The sequence below is a fragment of the Rhinopithecus bieti genome, unplaced genomic scaffold (assembly GCF_001698545.2).
Source record: "Rhinopithecus bieti isolate Rb0 unplaced genomic scaffold, ASM169854v2 scaffold_41913, whole genome shotgun sequence".
In the NCBI taxonomy this organism is placed as follows: Eukaryota; Metazoa; Chordata; class Mammalia; order Primates; family Cercopithecidae; genus Rhinopithecus; species Rhinopithecus bieti.
The window spans coordinates 7,919,201-7,939,723 of record NW_016818964.1 but is presented as its reverse complement, the minus strand read 5'-3'; the positions used below and the strand labels follow the sequence as shown (position 1 = coordinate 7,939,723).

Sequence of the window (20,523 nt, the reverse complement as noted above, 5' to 3'; positions counted from 1 at the left end):
CTTGGGGGCTGTGGTGTGTGGTGGGGTGGGCAAGGATAGAATGCTGGGGGCACCATTCGCCTTCAGCATTCTGATGTCACCTGCGAAATGGAGGTGCTGGGGGGGCCCCACAGAGAAGGTGTGGGGAATACTGGAGAGTCCTGGGCAACTTCTCTTCCTTTTCTTTCAGAGGAGCCCTGGGTCAGAGTGGACCACTGTGTTGGTGTCTATGGTGGATTTGACAGTGGGGCTTGAAAGTACAGGTCAGGAAGCCAGGTGGTTCGCTCCGTACATTTCCTGAGAACGCATCTCGGCTGGCTTTAGGTACTTTTCAATCCCCTGATCATCTGGGTAGAAAAGGAGTCCGAAGGCTCGAGTTCCTGCACCAGCCTCATCCTTGGGCTGTGCGACCTCAGGAAGCGCTTTCTGCCTGCTGGGCAGCCTTCATTTTCCCATCTGTGCACCTGGGGGAGGTGGCTCTGTGCTAAGGTGACTTATTAGTGGAAGGAGCAAGGGAAGGCTGGATGGACCTGCCTTGTTGCCTGGATGGCCTTGGGTAGACGCGCTTTGTTCCTGATCCTTGGCTTCTGCACTTAAGAGCTGAGGTAAGATGGGATCCTGGTAAGGACTGACCAAGGTCTTACTGGTCAGGTCCCCGTAGTTCAGGCCTGTCTGCATCCTCGGGGGTTGCTATTATCGAAGGTCGTCTGCTGCACGGTTGAGACTGCTTTTGAGCCAAGTCATCCAAGCCTGGGTCCCAGCTCCTTCACTTCCTGTAGGATCAGCCACGCAATGCGGATGAATCTCACCTTTCTCCCCTGAGTGACAGGGAAAATATTAGCTTCCTCTGGGGGCCATTTGGCAGACAAGGCATTTCACACCGAAGGCCAGATTCAGAGAAGTTAAGCACCTCCCGCAGGGTTGCCCAGTTAATAACTGCCGAGTCATGGCTGGTTTGGAATAGAAACCTGAAGTGTTCAGTCCTTTGCTCAAGGTGCATGGGCAACACTGGATGGGGTTCTGAGTAGTCCACAGGGCAGAAGCCTAGAAGGATAGAGCTCTGGCCATGCCTACAGGCCTCTTCCTGGCCCTGCCATCCCTAGGGATGTTGTCCAGGAGCACTGGCTCCTTGGCGGGCCCATCTTACCAGACCTGGGTGTGTTCTGTAAGTCAGTGCAGTCCAGGGAAGGCTTTGGCGGTTTGCTGACTGTGACTTCTGCTGTTAGGGGACAGTCCGGGGCCAGCAGCACTTGCTCTGTGTTGGGGCTGTGAGGAGGGAGGACAGGTGTCCAGGTGGTTGCCCTGTCACCTGCCCTGAGCTTCCTGATATTTTGTCTTCTCCATCATGTTTGGAAGAATTCATGTGCGGGGCCACGCACATTTCTCACAACATTCCCATTCCTTGGAAAATCATTGAGTTTGCCATTTGCTTTGGGGCCATATTGGCTGGCAGAAACCATTGAAACCCCCAGTGTCCCCATTTACATTGACAAGCACTGGGGCCAATAAAATGGCTGGATCTCATTGGCTGGAGCACTGCTTTGGGAAGGCTGCGGAGAAGGAGGAAAAATAACAAAATCCTTCACACTGGTCAGCCTGCTTCTCAAACAGGAGTCTACAAATGCGTTTTAGATTTGGGGTTTTTAAAAGACAGATCCCTTCTGAAATTTGGCCAGAAACGATTTGAAACAAAATGATCACAGACTTGATTAAAAAGGGGTGCTGTCAAACCCTTTTCATGGTCTGGACCAGAACTTCTGTTGGCAGTGGAGTTTGTCAGTGTGTGCATTTGGCTGTTGGTTTCTCTATTTAGTTATATGTATTCTTACTATCTTAGATTTGGCTTTAATCATTTATTTCATTTTTTTAGAAGATAATTTTTTTTTCCTTCAGAAAAGAGAGGTAAGAGGATTGGGGGAAGGTCTCTCCTCTGTAGCCGGAATCTGAGTTCTCCAGCATGTTGTGCCAAGTTGATGGCTATTATTCCCCCAGAAGATAATGTCCCTTTTTTTTTTTAACTTCCTTTTAACATTCTGCCCTTGGCATCTGTTCCAGGCATTGTGGACGAACGTAGACTGTGTTCTGACAATGGGTTAAAGCAAGCACTTATTGAAAAGCATTCTCTACTTAATTACATTTCCTTCTTCTGGAAGCTATTTTAATTTTTTTTATAATCACATGTTAATTGTGTATTAGCGGGGCCTTTCTGATTAGTTGAAAACATAATGAAACCTTTGTAAACAACATAGACAGAAAGAAAGAGGAGTGTGTGAACAGAGAGAGTGGTGATGAGCCAGTTCTAAGAGGCTGAAATCACTATGTTTCTTGATGCCAGGGAGGGGCTGAAATTGTACCTGGAAGGCCCCTTTTGAATGACGACTCCTTGGTGGCAGTGACTGACCATAGTGGCTGATCAGTGACAGAGGGGTTTGGGGGTTTGTTCATGAGCAGTTCCATGTCATCTTAGTCCCTCTTAGCCCCATCCTGCTGTCTTGCACTCATTTATTCACTCATTCATTCATTCACTTATTCACTAATTTACTCACTCCTTCATTCACTCACTGATTCACTCACTCCTTCATTCACTCACTCATTCATTTATTTACTCTTTTATCCACTCATTCATTCATTCACTTAGTTATTCACTTATTCACTAATTTACTCATTCATTCATTCACTCATTCATTCATTCACTCTTTTATCCACTCACTCATTCACTCATTTATTCATTCACTCATTTACATTTTGATCATTAAATAGCATTCTCTATTGAGCACCGACCAGAGGCAGGACTCTTTCATGCATGCTCTGGAATCTTCCCACCATCCTCAATACAGGTGTCACTCGCATTTATGGATAAGGAACTTGGAGCTCACAGTTGAGCTCACTCATTCATGTTCAGCCAAGGCTAGGAAGCAGGAGAATCAGATCTTTCTGGCCCACAGCCCCAACCCCAGTGTGGTTCCCAAGTTGCCATGTCCCTTCCCATCCAAATTTCAGCCGGTTTGGTACACCTGGTACCTGGCAGGACAGCAGGAGGGTAGAGGAGGCCACAGGGCTGGGCCTGTGTGTGTGTGTGGTAAGGACGAGGCGAAAGGTAGCATGCTGTGGTCCCCAGAACGTGCCGGCATTGTTTTATTTTCCGCCTTCTAACGAGAGCCACGTTTCTTGATTGAAAGCACCAGCCCCAGTTTACAGTCCCTATTGTGGCGAGCGGGGCCCCAAAAGCCCTGCTCTGTTCCCCATTTAAAGGGCTGGGCTTACAGGGGTTTTGCAGTTCCCAGGCTGTTATTAGGGAAGCGTGGCTGGGGCGCTTAAAATGAAAGTGCTACTGTATGCGAGAGCCAGGTTCACCGTGTGCGCTCCAAGGAAACGCTGCCAAGACAGTATTATGAACAGCCGCCAAGCAAAACACACGCATTCCGTCCAGTGGAGCCAGCTCACTTCTGCAAATAGAGGAAAAATTGACTTTCTGATTTGGAGTGTTTCTACAACTAAGAAGAATCACTCCAGTGATTGTTCTAAAAATATTCCGGAGGCAGCACGTTCTTGAAGGCCTCGGGATTCTGAGCGTCCCTTAATTGTACTTTTTATGTAATCTCTCTGGATCGCGTTTAAAAAAAAATCACTTAAGCTTGCGTGGTCATCCTCCTCCCCCCGTCACCCCACATAAGTGTTGCTGCTGCATGAAAGAGTGGCATACGCAGCAGAAATTGTATTTTTATCTCTTTGACTTCAGGAAGTATATTTGTTTTTCATCTCCTGCAGCCGCTGTTGCAGGGCTCACAGCTGAGCCACCAAATCTAGGGCAGCCCCTGACATCCCTGCCTTAGTGGCCAAGCCCAGCTCTGGAGGAAAGTCACTCAGAGCTTTTTTTTTTTTTTTTTGGTGGAGGGCTGCGGGCAGGCAGGGGGGGTTGCTGACAAATGCAGTCCCCCTGCCCCCTCTGCCATTTCAGGCTGCCTTCCCCCTTCACAAGGCGCGGAGTTCCCTAGGAGCCCTGCATTCTCAGCTTCAGGCACCTCTGGAATTCAAATGATTTCTACAATGATGAAATTGACTGGGATTCCACAGTTTCTTTATTGCCAGAAGTAGATGGTGTGGGCCGCTCCTCTTCTCTCTGTCTTTTCAATTCTCTCCACCTCTTTCTCCCTTTCCCACTCTCTTCCTGACTCCCCACTTTCTCTTTCAGTCTATTTTTTTTAGATTTAGGGGCAGTGCCCACGAGGAAGCCAGTGTTTAAGTTGATGGGTGTGGCCCAGGGCTGCCCACTTTTGGGACAGTTGCTATGTGGACTGGCTCATCTTTTGTTGGGGAGATGTCCTGTGCATTGTAGATGTGCAGTGGCATCCCTGGCCTCTCCCCACTAGATGCCAGTAGCACCCCAAGCCTAAGCCCCTCAGTCTTGACAATCACAAACATCTCCAAATATCGCCACAGGTTTCCTAGAGGGGCAAAACAGCCCTCAGTTGAGAACCACTGTTCTAGCCTGTTTTTTTCTAACGGACAACAACCCAGAAAAGGCCTGAGGGAATATTAGTATCTATTTTGAGGCTCAAGAATAATCAATAATAAAAGAGTGGAATCAACGGCCTTGAGAATTGGGACTGAATTTCCATTGTTAGATTTTACCCCCAAAGCATATTTTAAAAAGAAGTAACAGGATGACCCTGATTGGAGGGTGACCCCCCCCCCCGTGTGGCTGAAGCGAGCAGTGGGAGTGGAGGTGGTGAGCTGTCCGTCACAGTCGCACCTGTAGGAGTTGGAATGGCCAGGTAGGTCAGACATCTGTACCTTCAAACACTCAAGCAGTTTTTCTCTGAAATATTTCCCAATGCCGAGCTTTAGGACAACTCTTCTTTCTAGAATTAGCTTACTGATAGATAGCCTTATTCGTGAACGGATGCTTTTGAGAAATTTGCCAGTGGTTTTGGCAGTGTGTGTTGGAACTTTCTCAGTTTTACTGCCTTTCCTCCCTCCTTTCCTTCCTTCCACTTCCCTCCTTCCCTTAGATTTTTTTTCCCCATTGTTAGGAATGGGACCTAGCTAGAAAAACAACAAAACAACAAAAAAGGCACAGACGGCCGGGCCGTGGTGGCTCACGCCATGTAATCCCAGCAACTTTGGGAGGCCAGGCGGGTGGATCACGAGGTCAGGAGATCGAGACCATCCTGGCCTAAACCGGTGAGACCCGTCTCTGCTAAAAAATAACAAAAAATTAGCCGGCAGCGTGTGCGGCGCCTGTAGTCCCAGCTACCCGGAGGCTGAGGCAGAGAAATGGCGGTGAACCGCAGGGAGGCGGGAGATTGCAGTGAGCCGAGATTTGCACCACTGCAGTCCAGCCTGGCGGACAGAGCGAGTACTCCGTCTCAAAAAAAAAAAAAAAAAAGAAAAAAGAAAAAGCACAGGCAAGTGCCTTTTATAAAAAAAAAATTATTTTTTATTTATTTTTATTTTATTTTGTTATTTGAGATGAAGTCTCACTCTGTTGCCCAGGCTGGAGTGCAGTGGTGCCATCTTGGCTCACTGCAGCCTCCACTTCCTGGGTTCAAGCAACTTTCCTGCCTCAGCCTCCCGGGTAGCTGGGGACTACAGGTGCATGTCACCACGCCCACCTATATTTTTGTACTTTTAGTAGAGACGGGGTTTCACTGTATTAGCCAGGATGGTCTTGATCTCCTGACCTCGTGATCTGCCTGCTTCAGCCTCCCAAAGTGCTGAGATTACAGGTGTGAGCCCCTGCACCCGGCCCAAGTGCCTTGTTTTAAAGACATATGCTATAACTGTTTCCATGTTATGTGGCTTCAAATGTTGGCTCATTACTGGGACACCCAGTAGGGTCAGGTGCCAGCATCCATCAGCAAAACCTGTCTTTGGGAAATCTAGAATTGGATTGTCAGCAGGTGCTGTGCTGGGCTTCCTTGGAGTGCCTTGAGAGTGATTTCCCGGGCTCAGCCCACACTCCTTCTGCTGGCCAGCCCAGCCAGCCTTGAGGTGCTCCTGCCTCGTGGAATTCACAGAACTCCACCTCCCCTGGGCCTGGACCTCTAGGCTTCAGGTTCCCTAGTGCCCATCGTCCCTTATACGGGTCGTCTTGGGAGCCTCCTTGCTCCAGGTCACCCAGTGTGGGCAGCTGTTTCCCAGCCCTTCTCATCCCCCACTCTACCTCGTGCACTCCGCTCCGGCTTTGTCACCAGCCTGGCCTCCTCCTGCCCCTTGGTGTGGATGATGCCTTTATCCTGCCCTCATGGGTGGGGGGCAGTCCTGGGAGAACCAATGGGCACAGCCGCTGGGAGCCACAGGCTGGAGCCAGCGGTGTGATTGGATCTAGCTGTTGACCCAGTAGCCACAGTGCTGGGGTGTGGGTGTCGGGAGAGGGCCGTGTTAGGAGCGTGGGTGTAACTCCTTGTTGACATTAATTTCTCTCCTGTACACTATGTGTGTGTGTGTGTGGGTGTGTGTGTGCTATGTGGACACACACCGCCCCCTGCATTTTCTTGTGAACCTGCATGTGTGTGTGCATGTAGTGTGCATGCAGCTTCTCCCTTCCATAACCTCCCATGATGGCGCTCGGTGCATCTTAGAGTCCTCTGATGTTCTAGCGGCACCAGGCAGCTCGGCTGCGCATCCGGGCATCCGGTAACTTCGGCACTGTCAGGCTGTGCCTGGCGAGATGACCACGTCCCAGCAGCCAGCAGCGGCTGGAGGAAGCTTGGCACTGTGGCAGAGGCAAAGCGCCGCTGAAGTGCCGCAGGTTTTTCATATGGAAATGTGAAATAATGGGGTGATTAAATAGAGCTGTATATTAAAGTACATCTGACATTAGAATTACCATAATGTGCTGTAGCCTTAGGCTGAGTACTTTATTTGCCATCTGCGTCGGCCCAAAATCCCCCGGGGAAGCGCTAAAATATTCTGAATAAACTCAGCTCGAGTTCTTATTGAGAGTAAAATACCATTTGTGGCACGTCGTATTGATTCGTCTTAATTGTGGTGCAGAAAAGAACATTCACTGGCTGATGACTTTTGTGCTCGGTGACAAGCTGGCTGGAGTTACTCTAGCACTGCAGTTGGTTAACCTGGACCGACAGCAGACTTGGCCAGGCGGGCACCTGGGCTCCAGCCGCAGGAGCCGCAGCGCCACCCCCTGCCCCAAGCCGGTGGCACAGCTGGGGCTCCCCGCCAGCCCCCGGCCCTCCTCCTGGGAGAGGGTTGGGGAGAAGGGAGCCCATTGGAGGGGCAGAGGAAATTCACACCCTGCCGCTCAGGCCTCTCCCTATGGCCAGCCTCGTCCTTCCCCAGAAAGACAAACCGACCTGCTGGGGACAGAGAGGCCACAGTTTCAGCCTCAGCCCCAGCCCCAGCCCCAGGCCAGCCCTTGGTTAGAGAGATGTACTCTGCATATCGAAGGAAATAAAACTAACAAAAGAAAGGAAAAGAAGAAGGAAAAGAGCCCATCCACCCAGGCAAACCGAAGCTTGGTTAGTTACTGGTTAGTGGTTGTGGGACTGGGTAATGGTCTCTGAACCCCACTGGGGGGAAATTACTTGCAAAATGCATTAAAGATAAAAGAAAACACTTGGTGATCCAAACGGTGATCCCCCCATTCATAAGGTCCAGTTTTTTACCCTATAATTGCCTATCATTATACACAATTTAAATATTCAAACATTCTCCACAAACCCTGGGCTAGCATGTTTTTATTACAAATTCAGAACAAGGGAATAACCTTTAACTTCAGAGACAAATGAGACAAATTTACAAGTGCATATCTGCTGTTTTCTTGTGCTTTATCAATCCCTGCGGACCGGAACACTTTTGCTCTAACGCCACTCAGAACAATATACATATATTACTACTTGTTTGTAGTGTGTCGGTAATGAGTCCCCTCTGCATTAGCTAACCTATATAACTCGGTGTCGAGGCTCTCCATAACGTCAATTATCTCCTTGGAGCTAAACGTACACTCCATTAAAATGAGATTTACTGCTCTGCCATACTTCTTGGGGTGGAATGTAGAGATTTTTTGTGGATTTAAAGAAAGGAAAGACGGAGGCTTGCCTGGCGAAGGAAGTCGTGAATTATGGAGAGGGGAGACTTCCTGTCTCGAGGAGGAGGAGGAGGAGGAGGAGAAGGAGGAGGAAGGCCCGCATGGGGTGCTTCTGGGGAGACTGAGATCCCACCTGTAAGTGAGAAACAGCTACACACTGGTCCCCACTCATACACCTGCAGCCGACTCCTGGCTTTTTCTTGCCTGTTTATCTCCTAATTCCCTCTTTATTTGTCCATTAAATGATAAGGATGGTTTGCTCTGTGCTTCTCTTTCACATTCTCTGCAAAATTCCTGTCCCCAGAGTTCTAGAATCCTTTCAGAAAACTCTCATGTTGAGCAACGTGGGGGAACGTCACCATCAAAGTGAGCTCAGCTATCGGCCCACCAAAACCCACCGGAATAGCGTAGGCCCTTTTCAGGGAAGTTCACAGAAAGCAGATTTCAGGGACTCTTTGACAACGCCTTCTTTATTATTTCCAGTGGATTTCAGTGCCTTATCTGAAGGGGGCACCTCTAAAGACAGCCTCTAGGAATGTGCTGTAATTTTTCACAAATGCTCCAGATGACTTGCCACATGGAAAATTGCTCTGTGCGTCCTGCCCCAGCTCTTCCATCTTACTGACAAACACCACTGTTTTCACCCTGTGCCGTGATACCCCTGCGGCTGGCAGTGTTGCTTTCTTTATTCTGGGGTTGGGTGGCTGTTTCCTGAGCCTGAAACTGGATACCTGGGCTGACCAAAGAATTGAGCCGTTGAAATAGAGACTGTTTTGGGAAATCTCAGGTGCATGGTGCCTGCAGCCATAGTTCAGTTTTAATACTTGCCTGTTCCACCGATAGCCTGGACTGTCTTGTTCCTGAAGGTGGATTCACAGGCCTAGGGTATTCAGATGTGAGGCTTCCTGGAATCACTGAACTCCTGCTGTAGAGGGTAACATAGAAGCCACTTTCCTTGCTAGTGATCTTCATAGACTGGATTTTAAGTTTCATTCCTTTATACCTTGTGGTTTCGCAGCTTGGGGAGGGTGGCTCTCTGAAGGGTTTACCTGTATCCTTTTGTTATATAGAGATTCTCCCTTATACTGAACAGTTCTTGACTTGAGTAGGCCTTGAGTGTGGGCTTGAAACTTTTCATGGACAAAATAGGAAAGTTTTCACTATGATGGGATTTACAGCAATGAAATTTGCTCTATATTCAGCTAAGTTTCTTGCGTGTTTTCAGAACCTCCCCCTTTTCAATTTCACCTTCAGTTTTTCCTTTCTTTGAGTCTGGAGTCCCATTTCCGCCTTTGGGCATGCAGTACCTCTGGCAGGCCTGCCCCTTCCCTCCCTTCTCTGCATGATGCACTTATTTTTTTATCTTTTATTTTATTTTATTTTTTTTGAGACGGAGTCTTGTTCTGTCACCCAGACTGAAGTGCAGTAGCGCAACCTCGGCTCACTGCAACCTCCGCCTCCCAGGTTCAAGCGATTCTCCTGCCTCAGCCTCCAGAGTAGCTGGGACTACAGGCACCTGCCACCACACCTGGCTACTTTTTGTATTTTTAGTAGAGACGGGATTTCACCGTGTTGGCCAGGCTTGTCTTGAACTCCTGACCTCAGGTGATCCACCTACCTCGGCCTCCCAAAGTGCTGGGATTACAGATGTGAGCCACCGTGCATGATGCACTCGTATTTTCCCTTCTGAATGAACACCAGAGTCTCCTCCTCGGAGAGTCTTTCGTGGTCCCCGCAGGACGTCAGCCTCTCCGTCCTCTGGGTTCCGCACTGCTTGGCACACCCTTCACTAGTGACTGAATGGCCTCAACCTTGCCTAGATGTTCCTGGAGTCATTGGCCTCTTGCTCTAGACTTTGGGCTCCGTGAGGACAGACCTTCATTTCTTTGTGTCCCTCCTCTTGGCATAGGGCCTGGCACAGAGTGGAGACATTGTGCATCTGTGAAGGAAGGGAGGAGGGAACAAGTGAATAAATTTTGTTGAGAAGTTGATGGTGAAGCCGTGCTCTCATTTCTTGCTGTAACGATACCATTTCTGAGTTGCCAGATATGGTGAGGTCTTGGGTCATCCTGATATTCCTCCAGGGCTTCCCTGAGAAAGCACCTCGGGAACAGGGTGTCTTCTGCATACCTAACACTTACCCTGGGTCAGGAGGGCGAGTGTGCAGGAGTGAGGACAGCCCTGTAGAATGAGCCAGGCCTACACTGGGTGGAGACCCCTTTTGTGGAATGCTCTTGGGTTTATATTTGCCTCTCCGGTTGCATTTCCCATTTCCCCCAACCTGCCTCATTCTACAGCAAACAGAGCTGCTTTCTCCATTGCATGGCCCAGTGCCCTGCACCTTTTGGCCTCCCGGGCTGGCTTACTGGCAGTCCCTGGTGCACGTGGAATGATTGGACAGGGCTGGTTCAGGCTCCTTCCCAGGGCTGGTCACAGCAGGGTTTGCCGTCCCCACGTGAGGGGCAGCCAGTTGTGAGTCTGGACCCAGCACAGGCTCTGGGGTCAGACAGACCCATGTGTGCATCTTGGCTCTGCCACTTACCAGCCCTGTGACCTGGGGCCCCTCACTCAACTATGATGAGACTTAGTTTCTTTTTTCTAGAGAACCTGAGTTAAAACCCACTTTCCAAAGTGGTTGTGAGCATCCACCTGAGAGCAAAAGGGCAACATTGGCACGTGCAGGCTGTTGAACACACCATGTTGAACACATCAAGGTCAAGGACAAAAGATGACAGTCTAGTATGGTGATCAGTATGAAGCAGATCTAAATACAATGCTGTGGAATGCTGAGGGGATTGGACTTGGGCTGGATCTGAAAAGTTATTTTAGGGGGAAAGAATAAACAGCAGGTATTCCAGGAAGCAGAAATGGCACCAGTAAGGGCATGGAGGTGTGAAAATGCGCTGCCCAAAGGGAGGCACCGAGAGGGCGAGCGGGCAGCGCATGGGTGTGTGCAAAAGGCAGGCAGTGAGTCTGGTCGGATCCCGAAGGCTGGGGTGCCTGATACATCGTCCTGGGTATCAGGGAGGCCCCACCAGCTCTGTGATTTGGGAACATCCATCCCTGGTTCTGGGGTGGGTGGTAGCAGAGGTAATGGCATACTGTCTTGGTTCTGTGTGTAGTCTCCTGGGATCCTGGCATGCTTTGGTGGTTGGGATGCAGCCGGCTTCAGGGTGGGGGCAGTGCTAGGTGTGTCCTCTGCCGGGGAAGAGAGGTCCTTTGTTGAGACTGCTGAGCAGAGCCCTGCTCTCTGGAGGGGGCCTGGTGTGGAGGGTCGCATGCGGACTGTGGAGTTGCAGTGTCTTCACAGGTCTTGTCCTTGTCTTGGTGGGACTTCAGGCACACTGACCATGAGAAAACACAGAGAAAGTCCCAGTCTCTTGTCACCTCCCATGTACCCAGTGCCTACTGCATGTGGGTCCCCATTTGGGGTATTTTACCATCATGAGCCCTCATCCTACAGCAAACGACCCAGGAAGGCAGGTATTGTTTTCACTGTATGGATGAAGACCCTGAAGCCCTGTGATGTCCAGCAACTTGGCCGAAGTGTCTGGGCTTTGAAGTGAGTCTGGAAGGAACATGGCTCACGCTGGCAGAAGGCTGAGAAGACTCCCAGTCTGTTGGATGTCTTGGCTGCTGGCAGTCCTAACGCGCAACTTTGCGTTAGTCACCATGTTGCAGGCTGGTGTCCAAACAGTCCACAAGACCAGCACAGTCCCTGTCCTCAGTGAGCTTAGAGTCTAGAAGATGAATTTTAAATAAATAATCTAAGGCCAATAATTTCTTCGTGAGCAACTTACCCAAGTTCTCTGGGCTTCCTTTATTTCTTCTGTCAATGGTCACTGTGTGTAGAGTTAGGTGGGGTCTAAATGAGGTGATGTGGGAAGGAGGTCTGGCATCACGTGGGTTTTGAACCCCCAAGTTGAGTCAAGCCCTTGAGTTCCTCTCTCTCCCAGCACCCTGAACTTCTAGCACCACTCATAATTTGCATTAAATAATGGAGTGGGTTATTGGGGGTTCCCTGTCTCCCCCGGAGTGTGGGCTGCACCCTTAGCTACCAGCATAGTACCTAGCAGACGAAGGGTGCCCAGATCCTGTTTGTTCAGTGAATTAATGAAAGTCAGATGTAGATGTAGTTCTCAGCAGGACACACAGTGCTATCAAGTTTATTCAGCCCAATCTATTTTGATCCCACATTTACTGGCTTTACATGTACTGAGATTCAGGGACGGCAAAGAGGTGCAGGCAAGCTTTATTTGGCAATGACTGCCTGGAGCCTGGGGTTAAAGAGGAGTCCAAGGCCTGGAGAGAGAGTGTGGGGAGGAATTGGCAATGTCTACCACAGGCCTTGGTGTGGGGGCAGTGGCTTTCCTAGCTAGAGGCTGGCTCAGCACATTCCCATCAGAGGAGGCCATGTCTTGTCGGTCATAGTACCACTGCTGCTACCATCAGCACTTGCACCCCTCAGTGGGCCACTTGCTTTGAAAGGTTTTTCTCTTCTAAATGGCATCTGTTATTTTTGCCATGAGATAATCAGCATGATTTCATGGAGTTACTGCAATTCTAGCCAAAAGCAACACATCTTGGCATTTTTGTTAGTACATGGGCTGAAATGAAAGGTAAAATACTGAGGCCCAGGTAGCTAGCCCCATCCCTGCCAGAGTGTGTCTGCTGCTCTTCTGACCAGCGTTTATCAGAACAGCGTAACAAGAGCACAGGCTTTACTGTGGGCAGCTGTGCAGCCCCAGGTGGATCCCCTATCTCTTCCCATCCTCAGTTTCTTCATCTGTAAAATGGTGATGGTAACGGTGGGTACTGCAGGGGTTGTTGGAGCAGCATGTGAGGTCTTTGGTGTGCTTAGCTCAGGGCCTGGCAGGTGGTAAGGATTTCATAAAGCCTTCTTGTTACCACTGTGAGTATTATTTCCCTAGTTCTGCCTTTGTCTTGGAGAGAGCTGAGGTTTCACAGAATGCATTTGGAACAGGCAAGGATGGTTATCAATTCTGCAGATGGCTGTGCCCAGGAATGATAGAGACATGAAACATATAGACCCCTGAGGTGCCCAATTGACATCTCCTTTCTGACATCATGAAAGAGGATAGTTTTTAAATGAATAAGGAGTCTACACATCTGAGGGATAACACTGATAATTACGATCATTTTGGAACTGTGGAGACGGCATCTTTAGCAGACGGATTCTGGAGGCAGACTTAGTGGTTGGCCGGTGAAACCAGCCATCTCCTTGGGTACTGGGTACCCTGAAGTCCAGACGGGGAAGGGAGCTGCCACAGGGGGCCCTGGGATCCGGCTTCCCATCCCTGGATTCGGCCACTTCGGTGTCTGCCTCACCAGGTCTGCAGTGACGTGTCACACCCAGCAGGCTCGCTTGCTCGCTCTGTGAAACGTCTCCCCTACTCCTCTCCAGGGTCAAGGCCTGTGGTGGACCTGACCGGGTTCCATCCAAGCATCATCAGTGCCTTCCGCTGGGAGGACACTCACAGTGTGGTGGGAGAACCTCCTTCCTGCCCATTTTCTTTTTTTTTTTTTTTTTGAGACGGAGTCTCGCTCTGCCACCCAGGCTGAAGTGCAGTGGCCGGATCTCAGCTCACTGCAAGCTCCACCTCCCGGGTTTACGCCATTCTCCTGCCTCAGCCTCCCGAGTAGCTGGGACTACAGGCGCCCGCCTCGTCGCCCGGCTAGTTTTTTTTGTATTTTAAGTAGAGACAGGGTTTCACCGTATTAGCCAGGATGGTCTCGATCTCCTGACCTCGTGATCCGCCCGTCTCGGCCTCCCAAAGTGCTGGGATTACAGGCTTGAGCCACCGCGCCCGGCCGCCTGCCCATTTTCATTGTGAAACAGGCCCTGACGATAAATCCCTCAGGTGGTGCTGTGTGCCGAGGTGGGGCTGGAGCCCTGCTCAGGGGTCCAGTAGCTTGAGAGGGGCGTGGTCTGCCCCTTTCTGGCTGTGCCACTTTGCTTCTCTGAGTGTCAGTATGCTCACGTGCCAGCTGGGATGCAGTTTTTGCCTGGCCCCCCTCGAGGCCACAGTTAGCAAAGATGGTCTGAGTGAATGCATGGGAAATGCCACGCCTAGTGTAAAATGTTTTGCAACCTGTAGAGGGGCCTGTGAAGCCAGGACCCAGTTCTTACTTTAGCCCTCCAGCCTCGGGATATCACCCCGGGCCCTGCTCGGGTTGAGGGGGTGTCTCCTTGCTGCTCCTTCTCGAACAGCAGCGGGCCACTAAATCTCACCCAGGCAGGAATGCCCTTCCCTTTGGTATCACTTGGCCTTAGGAGGACCACTATCAATTACGGCCTTTTCATTGGATAATAATTTCAATTAAAGGTGTGTTTTTTTATTGAACATCTCTGATACCTTTACTGGTATTATTAGAGTAGCCAGCTTAATAAGGAAGAACAATTATTTAAATGCTCATAAAAAAGCCTCATGGCAGAGGGAGAGTCACATTTCATTGCAGGAGTCCAGTTGCATGTCGGTTCCCAAGCATCATAATAAAAAACGATGTTTCCTCAATGTTTGCAAGTTTCTGCTTCCCTAGAACCTCTAACGCATGAGGCAGGCTGCATTAAATGTCCTCCAGGGTTTCATTATTGCTGGAGTTATACTGAAAGTCATCCCTGAAACATCCATGGCCAGGTACAAGGATGGATAATAAAAAAGCAAAACGTGCAAAACCTGTCGTAACGCCTGCATAGCCATGTGCGATTTATAGGCTGTGCCCACATACAGGAGCTCATTCGGTCTCCCCAGCCCTCTCTGGAGCCAGGTATATTATTCCCGTTCTACTGATGAGGAAATCAAGCCTCAGAGAGGTTAAATGACTTGACTGAATTCCCCCTTCTGGGAACACCAAGGCAGAGGGGTATGGACGCACGGCTGCTGTCCAGGGTTCTCGTGACCCAGGGTATCGCATTTGAGAAAGATGTCCAGGAGCTCTGTCTAGAGCCAGTGGAGCAAAGAAGATCCAGTGTGAGTTTCTGTCAATGGATACAAAAAATGTCTGAGAAAGGAAGGAGGACCGAAAGAAGCAAGGGAAGACGAGGCCCTGGGTCTGAGTCGCCAAGCGTGACTTAGTGAGCAAAGTGCAGCTGACGTTTCTAGGTCTGTAGGCCAGGCTTGATGTTGCTGGGTAAATCGCTTCTAAATAATCTAGGCCTTGACCTATCAGTGGGAATCTCAGCAGCCTGTCTGGGCTGAGCATAAAGTTGTCACCCCTCTCCACAGTGCAGCCTCCAGCTCACCTGTGGGCAGGTGACCCTGAGTTCCTGGAGGGGGGTGACAGGCACGAAACATCTGGTCCCGGGAAGGGGAGTGGGCCAGCTCCCAGTCAGAAGCAGTCTGCTCACTGGGGTCTTTTCTGTACTTAAAACGAGCCGTCCGAGACTGCGTGCCATGTGTTTAAAATATTTAGCAAGTTTTCGAATAGAAAAATGTTCTGAGTGACTCTTCAAAGACTTTCTGACATTGTTCTATTCCTAAAAGTCAGCAAGCCTCATGCTCAGGGCTGCTTCTGGGCAAGAGATAACCATGGAGTAATAATAAGGAAATGAACATTTTATTAAAAAAAGAAGGGAGTGGGGACTGGAAAGAAAGTTATCTAGGGTGGGCCTCTGAGGGCTGGGCGATTTTAGGATGTCGGAAGGCATCAGATCCTGCACTGGAGGCCATCGCCTGCAGTGAAATCTTGCCATTGTGTAGAGGGAAGTATTGGAACCAAAGAGGTTCACGGACACTGGTCCAGTAAGAGCTTCCCGAGCAGGACAGGTGGCCCTGAAATCCAGCCTGATGAATAAACATCGCTCTTCTTACCTGATGGTGAATTATGGACAGGTAACTCCCTCCCTATGTTGCTCCAAGTTAGTTTTAGAAGCCTTTTTTTTTTTTTTTTTAAGATGGATTCTCACTCTATCGCCCAGGCTGGAGTGCAGCGGTGCGATCTGAGCTCACTGCCACTTCCGCCTCCCGGGTTCAAGCGATTCTCCTGCCTCAGCCTCCGAGTAGCTGGGATTATAGGCATCTGCCACCACACTCGGCTCATTTTTGTATTTTTAGCAGAGACGGGATTTCACAATGTTGGCCAGGCTGGTCTTGAACTCCTGACCTCAAGTCATCCCCCCGCCTCGGCCTCCCAAAGTGCTGGGATTACAGGCGTGAGCCACCATGCCCAGCCAGAAGCATTTAAAGCAAACAAACAAGAAGTGGAAACATTTGAGCTCTTTAGCGCTTGTAGCTACCTGACTTCCAGTAACTGCCATTTTGCATTGAAACACCTGTGACTTGGCCATTTAGGCTGTAGAGCCGCCTTCATTGCTGGCCTGCCTAGGAGCTCTGCATTTTCCTCTGATAGCCACGTTCTTTCCTCACCAGCCACAGAACTTTCTAGAAAATCTGTGGCCACCCTGATCAAGAAACAGGAAGTGCTTTGGAGCACTTCCCAGGGAAACAGATGATGAAAAAAAGATTGGGGGAAGGGAGGTGGCCTGACTTGAAAACATGAGGAACTAGAGCGATGGAAAGCCGTATTGATTAATTGGAGTGGCTGAAGGGCGGTGCAGGGTACAAGAACCATCTTTAATTTGAAGATCTATAAACCTGGAGGAAGGGGCACTTCATTTACGTTATTAACTCCTGTGTCAGAAAGGGACGTTTATCTAGCTTCTTTTTTTATTACTTATTTATTCTGCCTTGTTCCCAAAAAGGGTGTGAGGAGTCATCTAAGTATGGCTTCTGGCCAGCTCTCCTGTGAGGCTGTCTGAGCTAAGGCCTGCTGTTCCCCAAGTACATTCACTAATAAGCGGAGGACAGAAATGCTGTCCCCAGAGAAGCTGGGCACTTCCTGTGTTCGCTGAGGGTGCACAGAAGGGGAGGGCTGGGGTGTTGGGGTGGCCTTATGGGGAGAGTCGCAGCCACCCGGGGCCTTGGGAAGGCGTCCCTGCCCTGTCCGAGGTGGGGAGGCTTCCCCTCAGGGGCTCCTTCATGGGAGAACTGAGTTACCTGGAGGACTGAGAGAGGGAAATGAGCCAGACACCCTGGAGAAAGAAGACAGCCTCAGAGGTGCTCCTTGAGCTGTTTTTAAAAGAGGGATGAGGCCGAACTTCAGAATTCCTTTTTCATTTCTGTCCTCCCTACCACCGTCTTCTCATCACCAAATACACAGAATAGGAGAGGAGAGGGAAAGAATCCCTATGTAATGCCAAACTCGTAAAAGCGTGGCTCGGTTTCTAGTGTTGGTATCCTGGGCCAACTGGTTCTGAGGTCGTGGGGGGAATCTCCACCCTGCCCCTCAGATAGCATGAAGCCTTCCGTGGCACTGCAGGCATGTGATGTCTTGGGGAGGTCCGGCCCCTCAGAAACTGGCAAGCCCAGGTTCAGACAGAGGCACAGGCCACACTCAAGACTGAAGCCCTTGGATGGAATTCAGGGTATTTGGTCCCCGAGTCACTTGATTTTTAAAAGATGGTTTCCAAACGAAGGTTTATGTGCCTATAAACACTGCTAAGAGTGCAGCCTTCCAGAAACATAATTAGTGGGTGGAAAACAAAAATGCTGTCTGCCTAGGATTTCAGAAGGCCTGCAATCGATTGGTGGAGAGGGTAAGACGGGACTGTTTTCTCCACTTCCCACGGCACCTTACTGATATTGGGTATGGTCATTCATTTGCACGTTTGACTTCACCAGAGCTTGTGGCTCCTGGACTTTAGCATCTGCGTTAAAATCTTCCAGGTAGAAGAAAGTTTGAGAAAACAAAAGGGGTCTTTCAAGATCTCTCATGCCATGTCTTCTGCCGGATCTGAGCTGTGATTCTTGTTCCTCTTGCTTCCCCAGCTAGTGAGTGCGATGATGGAAGACGGGTCCTGTCTGCACCGTCTCTTTTATGCAGAGTATTAGGAGAGGTACATGCTGGAAAAGCGGCGAGCTTCACCCACAGGTGCAGGAGGGCATCCACAGGACGGGTTCCGGAGGAAATGTTCAGGCTTCATTTTGTGACAGTCTCAGTGATGGACAAGGACCATGACGTTTTGGCTCCGTACCACGAGTGTCCGCTACAATTTGCTGCCCGTGTGTGTCACCAGAGCCAGTTGCTAACACGTCAGCATTTGCCACTGTTCATCCTGACTGCCCTGTCAGATGTGAGGATGTTCATTCATTGCTTAGTATTCTGGCAGAGGACTTTGAAAGACTCATTTAGGCCAGTGTGCCCCCGCCTTCCCTGGGGGTCTGGAGGTGGAATTCCAAGTGGTGTTTGGGCGTGTCTGTGAGGACACGGGGTGGGGGCAGCTGTCACAGCAGTAGTGGGTCTTCATGGCATGTTAAATTTCTTCTGTTCCTACGAATCCATGTTCAGGTGTACAGTGCTTTCTGCACAGACAGTGGTGTAGGAAACATGAGAATTTCCTATAGCTAAAAATCCCAAATGTTGCAGAGGTATTGCAGCTATTTCTCTTAAAAAAAAAAGTTTGCAGGATGGTACAGTTCGATTTGTGCTTCTGTACAACTCCCTGGAATCAAATATTATCAGAATTGGTTGTTCTCAAAGGGGGTGGTGATCTTGCCCTCCTTCCTGGGAAGATTTGGCAAGGCTGGAGACACTTTTTGTCCTCACAACTGGGGGAAGGTGGATGCTCCTGGCATCTATCTAGTGGGTGCAGGCAGAGGATGCTGCTAAACGTCCTGCAATGGGCAGGACAGCCCCCACCACCCAAAGAATTAGGATGTAAATGTCACTAGTGCCTTGACTGAGAAACCCTGGCCTAGATGGTTTCCGGTGTGGAGCATCCTGGAGGGTTGGAATTTGCCAGGGCTGTTACACAGTCCAGCCTTGACAGAATTCCTACTACTGGATCGTATTCTCACAAACACGATCTCCCGTGGTCTCGGAGGTAATGGGGCTCATAATCCCTTTCCTTTGAGAGAGCAAGGCGGGCCTTTACACAATTGAAGTAAGTCGCTGGTGCCCACGTGGCCAGGGCCGCTTGCCCACAGACCCTGCCTCTTCGGCCCCCCAGCCAGGTGGAGACAAGGCCGGGCCTGCTTGAAAGCCGCCCTGCAGTCCCTGTCAGGCAGGGCACTGGGATCCCGGATCGGCCCGGGCCACATCCCCCAGGGCCACATCCCCCAGGCCAGTGGCCCTGCGGTGCCCGCGCCCCGCTGCCGCTTCTCACGCTGTCTCTGCCTTTCTGTCCGTGTGTTTCCCCAGGTAAAGATGAGCCTTCCAGCTACATTTGCACAACATGCAAGCAGCCCTTCAACAGCGCGTGGTTCCTGCTGCAGCACGCGCAGAACACGCACGGCTTCCGCATCTACCTGGAGCCCGGGCCGGCCAGCAGCTCGCTCACGCCACGGCTCACCATCCCGCCACCGCTCGGGCCGGAGGCCGTGGCGCAGTCCCCGCTCATGAATTTCCTGGGCGACAGCAACCCCTTCAACCTGCTGCGCATGACGGGTCCCATCCTGCGGGACCACCCGGGCTTCGGCGAGGGCCGCCTGCCGGGCACGCCGCCTCTCTTCAGCCCCCCGCCGCGCCACCACCTGGACCCGCACCGCCTCAGTGCCGAGGAGATGGGGCTCGTTGCCCAGCACCCCAGTGCCTTCGACCGAGTCATGCGCCTGAACCCCATGGCCATCGACTCGCCCGCCATGGACTTCTCGCGGCGGCTCCGCGAGCTGGCGGGCAACAGCTCCACGCCGCCGCCCGTGTCCCCGGGCCGCGGAAACCCTATGCACCGGCTCCTGAACCCCTTCCAGCCCAGCCCCAAGTCCCCGTTCCTGAGCACGCCGCCGCTGCCGCCCATGCCCCCTGGCGGCACGCCGCCCCCGCAGCCGCCGGCCAAGAGCAAGTCGTGCGAGTTCTGCGGCAAGACCTTCAAGTTCCAGAGCAATCTCATCGTGCACAGGCGCAGTCACACGGGCGAGAAGCCCTACAAGTGCCAGCTGTGCGACCACGCATGCTCGCAGGCCAGCAAGCTCAAGCGCCACATGAAGACGCACATGCACAAGGCCGGCTCACTGGCTGGCCGCTCCGACGACGGGCTCTCGGCCGCCAGCTCCCCCGAGCCCGGCACAAGCGAGCTGGCGGGCGAGGGCCTCAAGGCGGCCGATGGCGACTTCCGCCACCATGAGAGCGACCCGTCGCTGGGCCACGAGCCGGAGGAGGAGGACGAGGAGGAGGAGGAGGAGGAGGAGGAGTTGCTGCTGGAGAACGAGAGCCGGCCCGAGTCGAGCTTCAGCATGGACTCAGAGCTGAGCCGCAACCGCGAGAACGGCGGTGGCGGGGTGGCCGGGGTCCCGGGCGCGGGGGGCGGCGCGGCCAAGGCACTGGCTGACGAGAAGGCGCTGGTGCTGGGCAAGGTCATGGAGAATGTGGGCCTGGGCGCACTGCCGCAGTACGGTGAGCTCCTGGCTGACAAGCAGAAGCGCGGCGCCTTCCTGAAGCGCGCGGCTGGCGGCGGGGACGCGGGCGAGGACGACGAC

General features: G+C 51.4%; 1 protein-coding gene across 1 annotated transcript in view; it reads left to right on the top strand.

The window, feature by feature from the left end:
• BCL11B (BCL11 transcription factor B) overlaps positions 1–20,523 on the top strand; it is a 92,405-nt gene that overhangs the window by 65,693 nt on the left and 6,189 nt on the right. The window contains exon 4 of the mRNA XM_017857870.1: positions 19,250–20,523. Coding sequence (XP_017713359.1) covers positions 19,250–20,523 — 1,274 coding nt within the window. The remainder of the gene's footprint in view (positions 1–19,249) is intronic.